This window comes from Geospiza fortis, unplaced genomic scaffold, assembly GCF_000277835.1.
Source record: "Geospiza fortis unplaced genomic scaffold, GeoFor_1.0 scaffold166, whole genome shotgun sequence".
Lineage (NCBI taxonomy): Eukaryota > Metazoa > Chordata > Aves > Passeriformes > Thraupidae > Geospiza > Geospiza fortis.
Genome location: NW_005054310.1, coordinates 8159509 through 8177641, shown reverse-complemented (window position 1 = coordinate 8177641; position 18133 = coordinate 8159509). Strand labels below are relative to the sequence as shown.

General features: G+C 39.4%; 1 protein-coding gene across 1 annotated transcript in view; it reads right to left on the bottom strand.

Annotated features, from left to right (window-relative positions):
• Window positions 1–17148, bottom strand: part of PPM1H (protein phosphatase, Mg2+/Mn2+ dependent 1H) — a 78336-nt gene extending 61188 nt beyond the window's left edge. The window contains exons 1-2 of the mRNA XM_005419297.2: window positions 17078–17148; window positions 7695–7863 (exon numbers count right to left, since the gene is read on the bottom strand). Coding sequence (XP_005419354.1) covers window positions 7695–7863; window positions 17078–17148 — 240 coding nt within the window. The remainder of the gene's footprint in view (window positions 1–7694; window positions 7864–17077) is intronic.
• Window positions 17149–18133: the final 985 nt, after the last annotated feature.

Below are 18133 nucleotides of genomic sequence, written 5' to 3'. Positions count from 1 at the left end.
TTTCCTGTCTTTCCTTCCCCTCCATTTATTTTAATCCTGCACTTTCTCCCAGCTATGCAGAAACAGCTGTTAGTGGGGCTGCCTTGCAAGTCAGATGTGGGTGGACTAATACAGATTTAGAAAGAAACAATTTTGCAAGGGACAGGAATGAGGCTATACTGTTGTAAAATACCTTGTAATAAGAAAGCATAACCTAGATCTCACTGCAAGCAAAGAACCTCAAAATTACATGTGGTCTAATTTAGGATGACAGATGTGATTTGTTTTGTTCATCTGAACACTGTTCCCTTACACTACAGATCAGCATAAAGTCTAGGCACCACCTTCATCCCAGCTCTTCATGTCCAAAGCACTGCCTATTTCAAATTTATGGACAGGGCTGTGAACTGCAGCTTCTTTTACTTTCTGCTGTTTCAGCCACTCCCCTAAGGTGCCATGATAATAAAAATCACATAAAAGTCAAGGTGGTTTTTTTTGCATACAGTATTGCTGATGTGGTAAAGTTCAAATATATTCTTAACCAAAGCATCAACATCATAGTCATCTAGACAGCAAAGAGCTCCTCCAAGAGGAGGAATTCATCAGTCCCTCATGCACTCTTCATTACTGAAATGCTGTGATAAGGGGGTATTGTCCTCAAGTACTGTTTACCTACCACAGTAAGGATAACACAGGATACATCCTAGAATGGTGGAAAAACCAAATGTCCACATTTCTGAACATGGTTCCTTAGCCAGACACCACTCCCCTCTCCCCCCACACTTACCCAGCCTGGTAAGTTCAAGTTCATCAAAAAACCAGTTGTGAAACTTCCCACCTGAAGGCAGGACTGGCAGTTGTACTACCTTGCTCTGGGCTCAGAATCCCTCCAAGTTCAAAGCACTTGGCTGTAAAATTCTGTGTAATTTTTAACGGCTAACAGGATTTGCAATTTTAAAACTTGCTTGTAAAAATAGATTGCTATTAATGTAAAATGCAAAGTATTTTGCCAACAGAAACAAGTTTTCCAAAGTGAAAGTATTTCAGCTGAAAACTGAAACTATTTATTCAAAATAACTACATTGTGCCTCCTGGGATTTGTATATCAAACCACTTCTGCTCCCATTCTTCTCTTAAGAGTTTGTCTCCCTGGCTAAAATCCATGTTATGATGCACCATGGATAATGCTTCCACAGTTTTTGTCCTCATGTCCTTTAAAGGTGCTACTCCTTTGGAAATGTGTCCTCTTTGTAGGGGGAAATCCCCAAGGCATTTCAACTCTGATTGAGATTGAAATATTTTTCCACCAAAAGGAAGCAAATATTTTGTCATTGTTCTCCCCATGCCTCCAAACTGGAACAGAAACTTACAATTAAGAACAAGTTTGATCCGCACTCCATTTTCATGAGTTCTCCAAAGCAAAGCCCCCAGCAAAGTCTGTGTTACAGCTTTTCAGAAGATAAAGAGAACAGTTATTAACACAATTTATTCTCATTACTATGATCTCAATTCTGGGTATGTCCTACACTGATCAAGCCTCATGTGAGTTTAGGAGTTAAAGATGAGACTGGGATGCTGTAAAACAGATGAAAATAGCCCCTGACAAAAAGGGAAAATGAAATGTTACCATTTCTTTCCTCTAAGCCAATGGGCAGCACAACTTTGGGCAGAGAAGTTCACATGGACTTGAGCTGTATTCTCAGACTCTCACTGACACATGTCACTCTGTCATGTCCACATCAATTATGGTGGTCCACTGATCTTGTCCTTTTTGGAGTAGCAATTCTTGAACAAAGAGGATGTTGCTACCAGTTCAGCTAAGCTCAGACATCTACACTGCACACTCCAAGACAGTTCTCTAAATTGCCCTTATGTTGGACAGACAGAAAAACCCCTACATTTTCAGACTATGCTCATCTCATTCCAAAGTACATTTATTTCTCCCTAGCAACTGCAGAAGCACCTTAGATAACTGGAAAGTCTGTATTCTGAGCACTCGGGGGAGATGACTACCATAATGCTGCTCTCATACAGACATTCTGTGTGAGATGCTCTAGGGCCTTAACTTTAGCTGGGATCTGCAGGCATTACTGTAACCTAAATATTAGTCTTGAAAAACTTCTGTGTATTCCTACAAAGCTTCATTTACTTTTGAACTAGCAAAGAGGAAACCCATAGATAATATATTAGCTGTCTAAAAAAGGAAGAAAAAACAAACTGTTTTTCCCCACCCTGAGAATAAAAACAGCTCCTCTGTTTGAAAGAAATTAATTCCCCAAAACCACACTAATTCAATGAGAATTAAAAATATGATGCAATTAAGGCAGTGACTCAGTGAACAAACAAGGGCCAGTAGTCAGGGCACACAGATGAGGCAAAATGCACAGAAAGGTCCTTGCTTTTCCTCACACAGCTGAGCTGACCTCTGCAGCCACCAAGCAATTACCTGTTTTGGTGTGCATATGCATTGCTGTTTGCCCTCTTTTACATCTGGGAGCTTGAAATTCTTCCCAAAAAGAACTGACATTCTGCAAACTCAGAGAACAAGACATCTTTTTTACTACCACTGGCAGTATTCTGCCAGAAGTACTTTGTTTCAAACACCAGTCTTCATTTCTTCTTTTATCTGGACAGAATCCTCAAATAAGAGTGTGGTCAGTTACCACAATGATTTATTTTAGATTTTCATTCAAAAGATTCTGACCTAACAAACAGGCTGAATAACTACCAGAAACACGAAGAGAAAACAAATCCTTCACTGCACTGACCTTACAATTAATTTCCTAGTACAGAATGTACTAGGAAATTTAATAAGCTTCAGGCTCCTTAACTGCTGACCTAGCTTTCAGGAAGGTTCAGCAGTCTCCTCAGTTTTGCAATTGTAAAATATAATTAAGACATGCAAGTTTTGGGTCAAGCAATGGATGAGAAATCATGAGAGAAATTGCATATATATACATACATAATTTGAGCTGATATGAAGGGAAAAAAAAAGCGAAAAACCTTAGCAATAGCTAGTGATCATTTTGGGACATGCTTTTCAGGTAGGCTAGACAGCAGTCTTACATTGGAAACCTTCAGACTGTTGTTATGGAGCTAATTCCAAACAGGCAAATAAATCATGTTGCCACAAAAGATTTATTCTGGGAACTACAACCTGCCCTGACTATTATTATTCCAGATATGAACTACAGTCACAAAACGACCGTTAAGAGAGCAACAAGTTCTCATAAAATCTGAACTGGGCCAGCAATTGCCACCCCAATCCTCAGAGAAAAGCTTCCTCATGTTACCAATATGTTCAGCTGCCTGTGGTAAGCCACCAGCCTTATGCCACACAAAACATACAACATCCCAGATTTGTGGCAAAGAAGACTGCAGAATTAGTAATTATGTATCCTCACATTACAGTGACAATTAATAATGCATCAAATTAAGTCCTGCAGCCTGATTGTCACTATGACAATATCCTGGCACATGATTTCCACTTCGCTTGCTGATGGTTTTCAGCATTCATCATGAAGGTATTCTGTAGTTAAAGGCATTTAAAAATAGTACAAATGAAAAAGATGTGCAATTTAACAGGAATGTTCTTGAATGGGGACAGACAGGAGATACAATTAATCAAGCAGCAATGGAGTGGGATGGGGGGAAGGGGAGAGAATTAACTTAGGGTTGAATTTAAAGAGTCTTTCCTTTCACTGCTCTGCTCATTTTATTACCCACCCTTTCAAGAAGAAAACCATGTTTATACTATTTATTAGACTTCCCAGAATTTTTTTGTGTGTTTGGGTTAAAGAAACGTTTATTTCTCCATGTCTGCTTTTCTGGCCTAATACCTCCTCCTTTCCACTCCTGGAAATCCGTGTGGAGAGTCAAGACCATGGTAGTGGCATTCAAGTTTTGTGGACAACATGTAGATCTCCAGCTCCCTTATGCTGCTTTGTCAAAGCACAGGGCTGGATTGATGGGGTTAGTATTAAACAACAATCACACAGTCTCAGATGTAGCTGACGTTTCACAAACTTCCCAAAAAAGCGTGAGAAAACAAAGATGGCATGTGCCATTCTCAGAGAGTCTGTGGGATAAAATAAAAATCTGAGGATTATGAAAAGGACTGTTACATAAAGTTTACATTTCAGTGCCTATTTCCCTTGTGCTCCACACTTTAAAAAAATCCTCTCAATGAACTTCTTCCCTCATTCCTTTTTCCATCAGTATTTCTGCAAGGTGCTTCATGACATAGAGAGAATTTCAGATGGTGTGTTACAGTGGGATTTCCCCATGAGGCATTTACAATATTTAGCCTCTGGCTTTCTTAATAAATATTTCCTGGGATGATATTCTATCAGTCACTGTAGTGTTTAAAGCCAGTATTTCTAAATCTTATTCATACAAATTAAATTGTACGCTCATCACATTTAACATCAACCTCATATACTCCTTAAAAAACATTTGCCAACAGTGCTATGTGAGGGGTATTATACCTCACAGTATAAAAATATGAAAAAAAAAAAAGACACAACATAGCAATGTGCTTTTATCCTCCCCATTTTTAGATCTATTCAACCAACAAAGATGTAGCAAGGAAAAAATCCTAAGTGCTAGTGTAAGACTGCCCTCTAGTAGAAAACTTTCTACAGCAATATGCTGCCTGTTTTGGGAAAATATATTACAAATTTAAATACATAAGCTGTGGTCTAATAACATGGTAGAATAGGTTTTCTACAACTAAATGATGAGTGTGACAGCACCTATATCAGTGCCATGTAGAAAACAGAAGTAAATCCGTGGATAAGAAGAGAACATATAAATAATAAGATAAGAAGTAACTAGAAAACAGTACAATCTATTATATGGATCATCTGGCTCCTGAATTTAGATGTTATGTTCCTGTCTTGTTAAAATACGTCAGAAATAGAATCAAGAACAGAGGATTTGAAATAAAAGTGTTTCTCTCAAGAAACTTGAAAGGGAGTGCCTTTTTCTTCCAAAATCAAGATGAAAGATACAGACTTGAATTAGGAAATAGCAAAAAGAGAAAGAAAAATTAGAAGATTCCCTAAGATACTTCTCATAAACTCTGTGTAAGCAGATATTTATTGAAGAGATATTTACTGACAATCATGAAATATCAAATGGATAAAAAGAACAGTTTTTAAAAACATGAAGTTTATTGACCCTACCATTACATTGCCACAACAGTACACCAAGTGTAACAATGGATAACAACAAGGTTTGTTAAGATGCCTTTCCAATAACAAAACTATTTTAGATCCCTGTGTTTTTAATGCAATCTTATTAACTATGCAATGTTTGGGAAAAAAGTTCCTTCTGAAGAAGGTGATTAGTCATGGCTTTTGCTCTTGAGAAGCTTTTGATACTGAAGTTAATCAAGCTTTGTGAAACAATGCTACAAAGATTTTTATGTCCCATGCAAGCCCCTAAAATATGCAAAAACAGGCAAACTCAGCACAGTTACATTCACCCACATTCCAGGTGCAGAGGCCCCTGACCACGCATCTCACATGGTAGGTCTGGAACTGTAAAGTGCTATGAGACCAAACCTCGTATCTCTGCACAGCATCAAGATGTGTGTAGCCAGGCTGGTGTACACACACAGGGCTCTTTGCAGTGTGCCTGTGTGCATGGCACAGTGATACCCTTAGTGTCAAACAAACCCAGCACCTGGACCAAGGACACTGTCTTGTTGTGGTTTCTATACACAAACAAGTACTGTGGCAAAATGCTTGCTTCATTAAACATAATTAATGCATACAAAAGTTAAATACACTCCTGAAACCAAGCACCTTCCTGAACCAACAGCAGGCAGGTTGCATGGACTTTCTAGGAAAGACTTTTAAATACACAGCTAATTAAAACAAATTCTGTTTTGTTTTGCACGACTGTATGTAGAACTCCAAGTCCTAGGCACAATTCTTTATCCAGGAGTTTGCAAAAATGTACTTGAAAAAAGAAATCATGGCTGTCTGAATACAATGAGGAATATTAGCACACAGGAATTGAAACACTATTTAAAGAAAGATTTTTAAAGAGGAAAGAACAGGGCAATTTCCAAACCCTCAGGATCTGTCAGTTTGAAAATGTTGCAGCAATAATGAAGAATGAAACAGAACTGGAGGAGTAAGAGGTTGGGAGGGACACAGTACACAAGATGAATGCTTGTTTCTTAGGACCCCAATGAACCCTGCAGCCATCAGGTGTACCAAGCCAAAGAATTCTGAGAAAGTGACTAAAGCAGACTGCTAATCACCACCTGATTTAAAAGAGACACACACACACCAACTAACAAAAAAAAACAAAACACCTTAACCAAACAAAACCAAAACATATAAACAAAACAAGCCCCAATACCAAAACAAAAAACCTCCAAACTACCAAAAAAAAAAAAAGGCTACTTATCACTTAGGGACAACCTGTGTTCTCCAGTAGCAGGAATACAGCCTATCCACATTGCCTGACTAAAACATTCATACAGGTCATTTAGTATTACATGGTGAAATGTTGGAATTGAACACACACTATCAATCACTGCTGGAGGCTGAGCTCATGCTTAAAGAGCAGGTGAAGTAATTAGCCAGTCAGGAAACAAGACAGATGAAAAATAGCAGACAATTGCCAGTAGACAAGTGTATGACATACACCACACTTCACAGAAATGGGGGAAGCTATAGTCTGCAAAAATCACTGAATTCCATGTGCTGGATGACCTTACCCTACCTTCATAAACCAGAAGAGTATCCTGCTTTAGTAGTTGATTACATTAGAGAATGCAGTATCTTTCCAACATTGGCTGAAGATGTGGTTTAGTGGCTTAGATATAAGACACATTTTAACAGTCCATATGGTACATATAGTTCTTTATCTGATCCCTGTGTAGGCACAGTGAAAAAAGCTGCCAATGCAGTGTCCACAGAGCTCCATGTAGTGCAAACGTGCCGACACGACAGTACAGAAACTTAAGAGCAGATGGAGGTTGACCTGTGTTTTTGTGGCACCATGGGCATCTGTGTAAATTACAGAACCATAGAATGGTTTAGGATGAAAGAGACCTTAAAGATGATCTGATTCCAACCCCTCTGCCATGGGCAGGAACACCTTCCACTAGACCAGAATGCTCAAAGTCTCATCCAACCTGGCCAAACGTCTCTGGGCAACCTGTTCCAGTGCCTCACCACTCCCACAGTGAAAAATTTCTGCCTAATATCTAATCTAAACCCTCTATTAGTTTGAAGTCCTTACTCCTTCTCCTGTCACTACAGGTCCTTGTGAAAGCCCCTCTACAATTCCCTTTAAGTACTGGATGGCCAGTCTAAGGACTCCCTGGAGGCCTCCCTTCTTCAGGCTGAACAGCCCCAACTCACAGCCTGTCTTCATAGAGGATTTCAAATTTCATCTTCAAATTTCTCAACATTATATTTCAGAAATGAAACAAAAAGAAAAATCCAGGAGCATCCCCTTGCCCATCTTTAAACTAAAATATTTGAGATGCAAGGAGCATTTTTCAACACAAAAAATTAAGTAGTAGAGCTGAGAAAAATATAGTGAAATGTTCTGCATTTAAGCAGAAATAATCAGTAAGGGGTAACTGAAAGTATATTAAATATTCAGAAAGCACCTTTCAATGCCAGATTCTTACACCCTTTTATATTATTTTGTATGTCTCCACTGACAAGATAGAGAATTTTGCTTACTGAATTGTCTTTCAGCTGGAGACCTTCTCCATTGGGCAGCGATGACCTCCGTTTTGTTGAAGAGTTCTTGTTTGGTGTAGAATTACTGCCTCCAGCTTTCTTCTTGACAAAGAGGACTTCACAGCTGGCTTGATCCTCATTGTGCGTGCTCTTCCCTGCATTTATTACCCTAAACAAAAAAAGAAAACAGTGACCAGATTAGCAGAGCACAGAAGCCCCCATCTGTATCTCGCAATGTGACTCAAGAGGTAGGGAACCAGAGCCCAGCACTGTTGCAATTACTGACTGAATTAAAATACCTGACTGCCTTTCAGAGATACAAACATACACACAGGCATACCTTTTATTTCTGTACACATGCACATGACACAACAAGCATTTTCTGCTGAACTATGTGAATAAGAACCAGTGGTGCCATGAGCGTATTTCACCCCTAGGCATACCACACTTTTTTAAAAAAAGAGACTACTTTATGGATGAAGTTGATAACACATATGCCTCCCAGTTGAAACATGAGACCCCCATTTCCTTTTCTACCTGTCAGCATCTCTGCTGTAAATAATGAATCTGCTGGCTAAGAGTGTGCATTCTGTCAAGTTCCAAGTCTTTGCACAAACAAAATACCTGCTATAAATCTACAAAGCTGTTACTGCTAAAGGCAGTCTGTTCAAACAGCATATATTAGAAATGCTGTGACAGAATTACAAGAGAAAGACTTTGTCTTCGACAAGCAAGTCAAGCTTGCTTGTACCACAGTGATACAGTGATGCATACTAAATACATCTGGTACTGCACAACATAACCCCCTGCCCCTAGAAGCCTACCTCAAACCATCTGTCCCACCTGCTCTGCAGACAACAGAAGATTTGCACTAATAGCTGCAGGCATGCAAAACCCAGCACTAAGAGCTCAGTACAAGCTTTTAACAGCTAAAGGTATCCTGAGACTTGTACCACAGCTTCCTTCTTTGATCAGTGATGAGGCTGAAATAAACAGCTATTCCACCAACAAGTTTTTAAAACCTTAATCAGAAGCCTGTGTCATCCAAAATACTGTGGTTACTATCATCAGCCTCAGAACAGTCAAGCCCAAACACATTTTCCACTTTCTACATGAGAATCTCATCACAAATTGACCAATTTTGCATCAGTTGACAGTCCTGGGTTCACACAGGGAAAACCCATGCAAGACAGGATGACATCCTGTTCCAACCAAGCAAAGACACTGTGACTTTGATGGAAGCACATTTTCTCCCACAAACACTATCCACCCACTCCTCTTCACTGCGAGGTTGGGGTCAGTAAGAGTGATACTCAGACAGTATTTCCACTACTGGATAAGCACTGAATTTCACATCAGGTGCACCATGTCTTTAGAAATAACTGCTGCCTCCCCAGAAACAAAAACAGCTTGAAGGCGTATCATGACCCTGATGGCAAGTTCAAGACATTCCTGACTCCTTGATCTCTAAGATTTTCATTATGGTAAAACTTTACACAATAGGAAAATACTTGCTAAAGGTTGTTGAAATGAAAAGAAACCAAAAACCAAAGGAAGGCTTGCAGGGAACCCCAGCTTGCTCGCTCTTGCTGAAATGTCAAGTCTGTATCAGCCTTGCATAAAGGTAATACATTTTTTTCACTTTCATGGAGTATTCCTGCCTCTGAAAAGAAAAAAACATCTTTTTAAAAAAGAAAATGTATGTTCACTGCAGTTAACTGTTTTCAGAAATGGGAACTTTCCTTACAGTGCTAAATGTTGCACATTGCAGCCTATCTGTATGCACAGTACCACCATTTGTTTGCATGTCTTGTAAATAAACACTAATTGTGGATAAAATTATTTTGCAAAACACATAGAGAGCAGAGATGAAGGAGCAATTAGCTGCAAGGCACTTGTGAGAAGTTTAACCACTCATCCCCTGTAGTGCTTAACCTTTGGCAATTGCAGATCAAATATTGAGATGCAATAAGCTTCCAGTCTGAAAATTCTTATTTTCTTGACATTAGGAAAAGTAGAAGCATATATTCAAAAATGAGGAAAAAGTGTCTGAGGGTGAGGACAAAACACACAACACACATGACAAAATCATAATCCCAAAGCATTTAAATCAGCTGATCAAGACCTGTTCAGTTTGAAACGCTACAAACATGACTAAAATACTGCACCAGCAGAGAAAGTGTAGTTTTACCACATCAGGAACTAATCAATACTTAGTTTAGCTGACCAGTCTCCTTACTGATGCTGCTGTTTTGAATCCCATTTTAAAAAAGACATAGAAGACAAGTAAGAGACAAAAGTTACTCCTTACAAACACCGCTGCTTTCCTACCGCTCATTGTTCCCTATGAAAGTCATTGAACTCTTGGAGTTTCCCTGGTTTCTGAGCTCAGTGATGGACTTTAGGACTTGTATGGTGGAAGATGTTCTGGTGTTTTATGACATGTCAAGTTATGCACAATATTATCATTTTTAAGGCTCTTACAAAGAAAATTTTTCAATGCACTGAATGCATTAGAAAGACTACGAGAACAAAGTGACCCAAGAGACTGGCTTGGCAATCAGCTATCACAAAACACCTGGAGTTGAAACTGTGTACCAAGCACCTTGCTAGAAAAGGATATTATCAAAAGGAACCTGGCAAGACTGAATACTGAGTAGATATGGGAGTTGGGGTGTCAGTGTATTGAGGAGGGAGGAATGGGCTCTGAACAACACATTTAATCCAAGAAATCAACTATATTTCCCAGAATTCCAGTTTTTCTTTCTTCATCAGAGGATTAAGTGTATTTTATTCCTTGTGAATACCTGAATTTATCATAATGTCAAAATGGTGCTTATGGATCCTCCCAGGTAATACAGGGTCTAGATACCAAAATCTGCTCCTCTCCTGACACAGGCACTCTTCTACTCCCACATCCCACCTCATAGGCAAATCCTGGAAAACTGCAGTGAAGCCCCGTGATTTTTAATTTCAAATCTTGAGCTATGTGCTAGCGCCTGATGCCAAGCACAGAAGCTGGTAACATCTACTCAGCTTCAAACAGCTTCTACTCAACTTCAAACAGCTCAGTCTTTGCTGACTTTTGAAATCTTTTTCTTTCTGCAGTTTCCTAAATCCCTCCTCCAGGCAATTCTTTCAACTAGCTTTCCAGTGCTGATTTCACTGTTGTCTTTCCTCCCTGCTCTCCCCACACTGCAACTCATCAGAACAAAAATCACATCTAAGCTGCTTATACAAATAACAAAGCAGAACTAACAAGATATGAATATCACCAAAAGATAACTCTTAATTAGACCTCTGGAATTTTTAATGAAAAATCTGCCCCTCCTTCCACTGATGAAGTACCTCAGCTTCCAAAGATTGCCCCTATGTATTTTTTTCTGTCTAACTCAAAATATAAGTTTTCCACCAGTAAAGTGAACAAATTGAGATGAAATAGGTCCAATAATTTCAATTTCATCATTAATATTAATGCAGAAAAAATTAGTTAAAAATTAATTAAAAGAAAAGTGAGGCCTACATAATTCTCTAGCTTACTTAAACACACATTTTCAAGTGAATTCCTCTTTTTGTTCTCTCTCCAAATTTCTCAAGACACTGATTAGACCTATTGATGACAATACCCATGTATATCCTATCCAATCTTTTGCAACATTCAACCCAAATAATGTATCTAGATCAGAAGCTCCTCCTTTTACAGAATTTGATGTCTGTACTGTGTCAAACACACTTCTCAGTAATAAATAAATAATTCTAAACTTTAGTTTGAGGTATAGTGGTGCTAGTAAAACTTATCCTACTTTTTAAACAGGAGCTTCCTGAAGCCTGCACAGTCAGGTGGTGGGCTTTGGTCATAGCCAAAGTACCTGTATCAAATCTTAATGGACACTTCAGTGTTTCATGAGTCTTCATTAGTCCTCGGCTAAAATCAAACCCACCAGATAGGGGCCAGCTAGTTTTTTTGGCTCACAATTAGGATTCTCTTGGTACCTCATGAGACCCTCAAAGCCCATCTGATCAGATGGAAATGCAGATCACACTGTGCTTCTATTCTTCTCTCAACAAGCAGAGCTCAAAGTTCTGTGCCATGACCACTGCAAAATCTGAAGTTTATCTCAAGAGAACCAAAACAGGCTTTGATAGTTTCAACCCCCCCCCCCCCCCCCCCCCCCCCCCCCCCACAAAACAACCCAAACCAAACCACAAGCAAACACAAACCAAAAATAAAGCAAACACAAACCAAAAATAAAGCAAACACAAACCAAAAATAAAAGCTTCAATCTTATGAAGCATTTCTATTCATCCCTCTATTTTTTTTTGCATCGATACCAGGATATACTCTTTGGGTGTTTTACTCATTTCTATGCCATGCTCCTTGATATTACATTAAATTGCGATCAAAGTTCCAAGCTGTGCTGTAGCAGTGAAGTTTTACCCACCAAAAAACGTCCCTAATGCAATTGCCTTACCCACTTGGAGCAAAACACAGCCCACAACAGAAGCTTCAAACATTCTATGAGCTGCAGGGAAGGAACATTGCTTGTAACATGCTCTGAAAGATGTTTTTACTTGGGGAACCTGTGCTCATTTGCTCTACAAATATCAATCCCATAAAAATGCAAAAGCTCCTAAGGGTTAGCAAGAAAAAAAAGAGCTAGAAATAAAGGGATATATCCATAGGCAGCTTATTGTATGCTGCAATTTTCAATTCTACCCTCCTCTGGGGTTTCAGACTAGCAGTGGACACCTGTATTTGTTTTGACTCTGAATGAATCAATTGAGCAGGAAGCACAAAGCCCTTCTCTCCCACCACACAGGAGCTACAGCCAGCCTCTCCTCTTTCCAGCTGTGGCGCACACACACCACTCCACAACTGCATGACACCAGCTTGCATCCAACCCAACTAATAACACAGAAGTAACCCAGAGGAATGAATACTATACATACAGACAACAGACAATACATTCCCAACAGTTTTGTGTTATAATTTCAACAGTCTTAGAGTGATGATTAAAGATAGCATAAAAAACAACTTTCACAAAAGTGTTGCTGGCTTTACCTCCCCCTCCCACCTTTCTTTTTTTCCCCCTTAATGGATAAGCATGTGAGTGGATGCTGCTGCTTTTTTCTGTGACATCTCACTTACAGTCTTAGATTTCCAGGTAGGTGTCTGTTTCCTCCCTTTCACCCACATGAGATTTATTTCTGCACTGGGAATCAACTTGAAAGAGATTTCCTTCTAGCTGTTCACCTCCTCCCTCAGATGAAAGGGAGCTTTTCAAGCAGCCTAAACAGTTCCATTCATACATTACTGTAACTGTCACACTGTGCACATCAAAACCAAAGCACTCACTAGCATTGTCCACTGCAGGCAGAAACTGAAGCCAGACCTGAATCAGATCTCTAAATCCATGGGGCTAAATAAAACTTTCATTTTATTAACCAAGGAAGAAGTGAATATTTAGCCATGAAATCTTGCAATGATGTGCTGTGAAAATTTGGTTTCTCCTACCAGCAATTACACTGTCTACTAGACCAAGTTCACTTTGAGGCCCAGCTAGAAGCTATGACGCCCATCAAGCTAATAAGAACTAAAGATGGGATTAAAATAGGCAAAGCATAAAAGCAGAATAGCATTTATGCTGGAAATTTACCACCAGTTCAGTACAATGACCATAGCCTGGTAACACAGCTTGTCTTTGGGCTGAAGTCAAGGACATCTTGGAAGGGAAGTCCACTCTGATGTTATTTGTATGGACTTCCCAAAATGCTACAATGCAGCACACCATCCAGCTACCCTTTCCAAAAAACAGATTAAATACTAAGTGACTACAAGGAACTAAACAGCTGTAGGTCACTGCAGGAATGTGCAAGCTCTATGACCACTACACAGGGGGAGGCAGCTCTTTTTGATAATTAGCATGCAGGTATTGCAGAAGAAAACCAAGGGAGCCCCAGGCAGATGCTAAGCCAAACCAGTGGGATAAAAAGGTGGTTAAGCATGATCTCACTTCAGAGCTGAGCAGTCTGAGCCACAGCTGGCAATACCACTTGCCAAATTCTTCTTCCTCACTCCTTCTGTACTAGCTATCAGAATGGGGTAAGAAGAAGTTGCAAAACCAAAGATTAATTTGATACTGTAAGAGAACCACCACTTATTTCCCACAAAGGACAGTGATATTGAAAAGAATGCCAGGTCAGACTGCTCATATTTAAAGCAACTTTGCCTGGCTGTTGAACACTTGCTGAAATATAAGCAAGAGATGCAGAAGACAATGAGAATAAACAACTTTGTGTTGGCCAGTGTCCTTCTAGTCCAGTTCCCACTATCGCACTTGGACCTTTTTCTTCTTCTGTCCTACAGTTAAATTCTCAAATCCTGCTAATCTGGGGGAAATGGGCCTGAACCTATTTCCATGATACTCAGGAGGAAGTTGTCTTGAAAGTTCTAAAAGTTATGCTTCTTATATGAATAAAGCACATTCAGTCTGCTGAATTCAGCCTCCAGATAAATATAGTTGCACAAAAACTCTGAGATTTTGATGCATTATTAATTTTTCTAGGTTTTTGTTGCTGATAAAGCTTGCCTTATGTTATTATGTTATAACATTATGTTACCTCATTATGTTATTACATTATAACATTATTATGTTGTTGATAATGCTCACCAGCTTTGGCTGGTGTGATAAGTTTTCAGCTTCAAATTGAAGCAGAAAGCATTTAAAAACCCCTAAATAGTAGTGAAAAGAAATGGTCCCTTTCTTTATCATGTACCTCATTAGCCATGTGTGACTAGTACCTGTGACTTTGCACATTAGGACTGACAGCTCTTGAAATTGAGGCACCTAGTTCAATCTAAAGAAATCACATCCTGATAGTATCTTTTTATTTTGTTCACAATCATTTGATCACATGTGATTTCACTGTCATAACCTTTAGGGGTGATCCTGGAAGTTCACTGATGAGCAGTACTTCATTTTTGGCTGCACACCAAGAAACACATCATTGGACACTGGTTATGAGCTGCTTTTAGATGAGAAACATTTTTGCATCTATCCTAGAGCTCACATTCAAGATGGGAACCAAAGTTCTGCCATTCATTTCCCTCTAATGCAAAGGAAAAGCAGCCACTTCTATGTTAGTTCCCATGAGCTGTACACCACCTTCTGCATGTGAGGCCGAATAAAGTCTTGACCATGACACCCCCATAAGGATGGCACCACAGCTGAGACACAGTCTGACAGAATGGCTGCATACGAGGCTCAGTTGTCCCCACAGAGTTATGTGACAAATACAGAAATCATTCTAAATCAGTTAAAATGATGAAAAGGTAAGGAAGAGCAACCTGCCCCTAATTGCTACAGCAAGGGGCATCTGGGTTTCAGAAATATTCACTCTGTCTACAAGCTCAGCACTACTATTACTACTACACCAAACCCCAACCAAAAGTTCAATTTGAACTGACCTCATAGTTTTATTTTCTTTTAGATTTTTAAATGAGTGTATGCACATGACAAGGATGCATGAAGAAAACAAAAGACTACTTCCTCCTCTTCCCCAGTTTCCTTCCCAAAGTTCTACTTTTGAAAGCACATCTAAAATAAACACTCTCTTCCTTACAGAAATGCCAATTATATGCAAATAAAAGTTCTCCTTATGCTTACAGTGAAGCAAATTACGTGCTTAAAGTAATGCAGTAAATCCCACATCTTTAGACTGATGCTGTAGACTGCAGTCTCAGCTTCAGGGTTAAGAGAAATCAAGATAAATGGCTTATGCAAAACTGGTCCAAGCTTTTAAAAAAAATTATCTCTCATATTTAGCATGTGTGAAAGTTAACCCCAAGAAATGAGTGGTGGCAGTACTAATCCCTTTTATACAGCTGTCAACTGAATTTAGCCCCAAGATAATCTCTGCAAGTGTGACAGAGAAGGTACACATTTCCACACTAATGCCTTTTTCACAATATCCCTCTACTGCAGCAGGTACTTGAAGCCCCCACAACCTGAAAGAAAACAATCTGCTAATTTATTCTTAAAAGTCACTATAGAAATTTATACGTATGGAAGCACATGTATGCAAGGCAAGGGGGAGGAAAAAAAAGAGAGAAAACATTATGCACAGCTTTGTTATCACAAGTAGGAAATTCATTCAGAGCCACTCATATGCTGGTAATTTTTAATAATTAAAGAAAAAATACACCCTGCTGCTGGAGTTTTACATCCATCACTTTTCCTCTGGGAGAACCACTTGCTGGCAGATGTGCAGGAAGGGGTCATGTGCAAAAAACACACCAGTAACTCTTTGCCATAGAAATGTGCCTCAAAACCCAGTCTTTTACTTCCCTTACTAAAATTGCATTCCTAGACCTCATCTTTAAAGCTGTTAAAATAGAAGCTAAATGCAAACCAATGAAATGTCAGCAATCCTGAGCCTGAAATAAAAGACTACAGAAAAATGGCAGCTACCTTAATCTTGATAGACCATGATTCATCAAAACATTTGTAGTGATCATTCCTTTATTCCTCTTGGGGCTAATAGTCAATTCCAAAATTAGCTTTCCTAAATTTAAAGTATAAAAAAGTCACAGTAATTAAAGCAAAACAGGATTAAGAAAATTTTGCAGTACTTCAACATATATTTTATATACACATACATACACACGAACACATCTAAAGAAAAATCTGTGGTGCTTCTCATGCAACTTATACAAAATTCAGTTAATTAGTATGTCATTGAAAACACTTATTTTTCATGTAATATAATTCAAAGTGCTTAATATCTTTGCCCAGTTGTTCAGCCATCACACATGAAAATTTCCAGGTGCAATGTTAAGTGAGAGTGAAAGTCAACATAGAAACCCTGTTAAAATCAGTGCCCGTAAAAGAAGAATGACAATCAAATGCAGAATTTCTACCCAAGAGGAGGCAAAATACAGTGAGCAAATGAGTACCTTGGCCCTGTGTGAGTGTGGGTGTCTGTGCATGCACACTGCTTGGAGACAAGGGTGTCCTTTCCAGCCCCATCTGCTCCCTTTATCCAGAGGGAAGGTACTGAAGCTCTGGGGTCTGCACAACACCTGCAAACATGGTATGCCACAATCTCAGGGTAAATTTTCCCCAAAGGCTCCTTCTGTCCTTGCAGGGGATGGGATGAAGAGATGCGTTCCCACCCAGAAGCAGAGGAGGCTTAACAAGGTTAAGAAGTTTTGGAAGGCGCAAAATCAGAGAATCACAGAAAAGCTGAGCTTGGAAGTGCCCTCTGGAGGTCATCTGGCCCATCCCCCTGCTCCAGCAGGGTCACCTAGAACAGGTCGTCCAGGACCTTGTCCATATGGGAATGCAGAGAGAGCAAAGCACAAAGCAAGAGGCCTGTCTTACCTGATGTGTGCACAGGAACTGGCCCTGAGCAGGAATAGCTCACTGAGACCCTGTGAAGTCTGAAACGTCATGCTTCTCCAGCACACCATTTTCTCCTACTTGCGCTGCACAATCTGCCTCCACTACAAACCTTACCCTTTCCAAAATCAATAGCAAAAGCACCTAAAAAGCCTCAAGCCAAATTTTCACTTGTACGTGCAACAGGCACACTGGGAAGTCTACAGACTGTCAAATACCTAGCACAAACACAGTAAGCAGGGCCAACATTGAAAATTTTAAAAAGCTCTATAACTAAGGGGAATCACTTGTGCCCAAAGAGGCCTAGAGGAGATGGCATAGCCCAGCATAAACTTAAGCAGCCCTCATGGGGTAGATCTTGCACAGTGTGACCAAAGGCACATGCAGTTCCAGAGAGGTCTCAACAAGAACAAAGTCAACACCAGAACCAACTGACTACTGCAACTTCCATGTAAACTTCTCCATGCCTCTCAGAGCACTAGGAAATTATAATTGTGTCAAGATCTGTAAAAATATGTATCAGGAAATAATAAATATTAGAGTGTCCCTGCATCCTGCTACACCAAGGAACAACTTGCTTCCAGAAATTATAAGCTGGAAATTATATGTGAAATATGCACAAAAGCAAAGAGTGAAACTGGAAGTTTGAATTTATACACCCCTAGACAAGATTATAAATAAATATTAAACACTGTGTTCAGACTGAAAAGAAAATCCACAGAATTCAGCAACTGAATAACCTGCAAAATTAGCAACAAACAACTTCTCAGGCAAAGGGTTATCTTCAAGTATCCCCTCTCTTGGTTTTCCCAATATAATCAATCTCCATCTTCATATGCCAGTGTGCTACCCCACAGGGACACCTGTGTAATGAAATTATTTTTTTTTTTAAATCAAAATCAATATATTTCCACAACAAGACTGAAGAGACAACGTGATAGTAGAAATAGCAGATAATAGGGAGGAGAAGTCCCATCTAACATTCCTGAAAAAGAAAGCTATGAAGCTATGAACCTTAGGAGCCTCGGAAGCAAATAA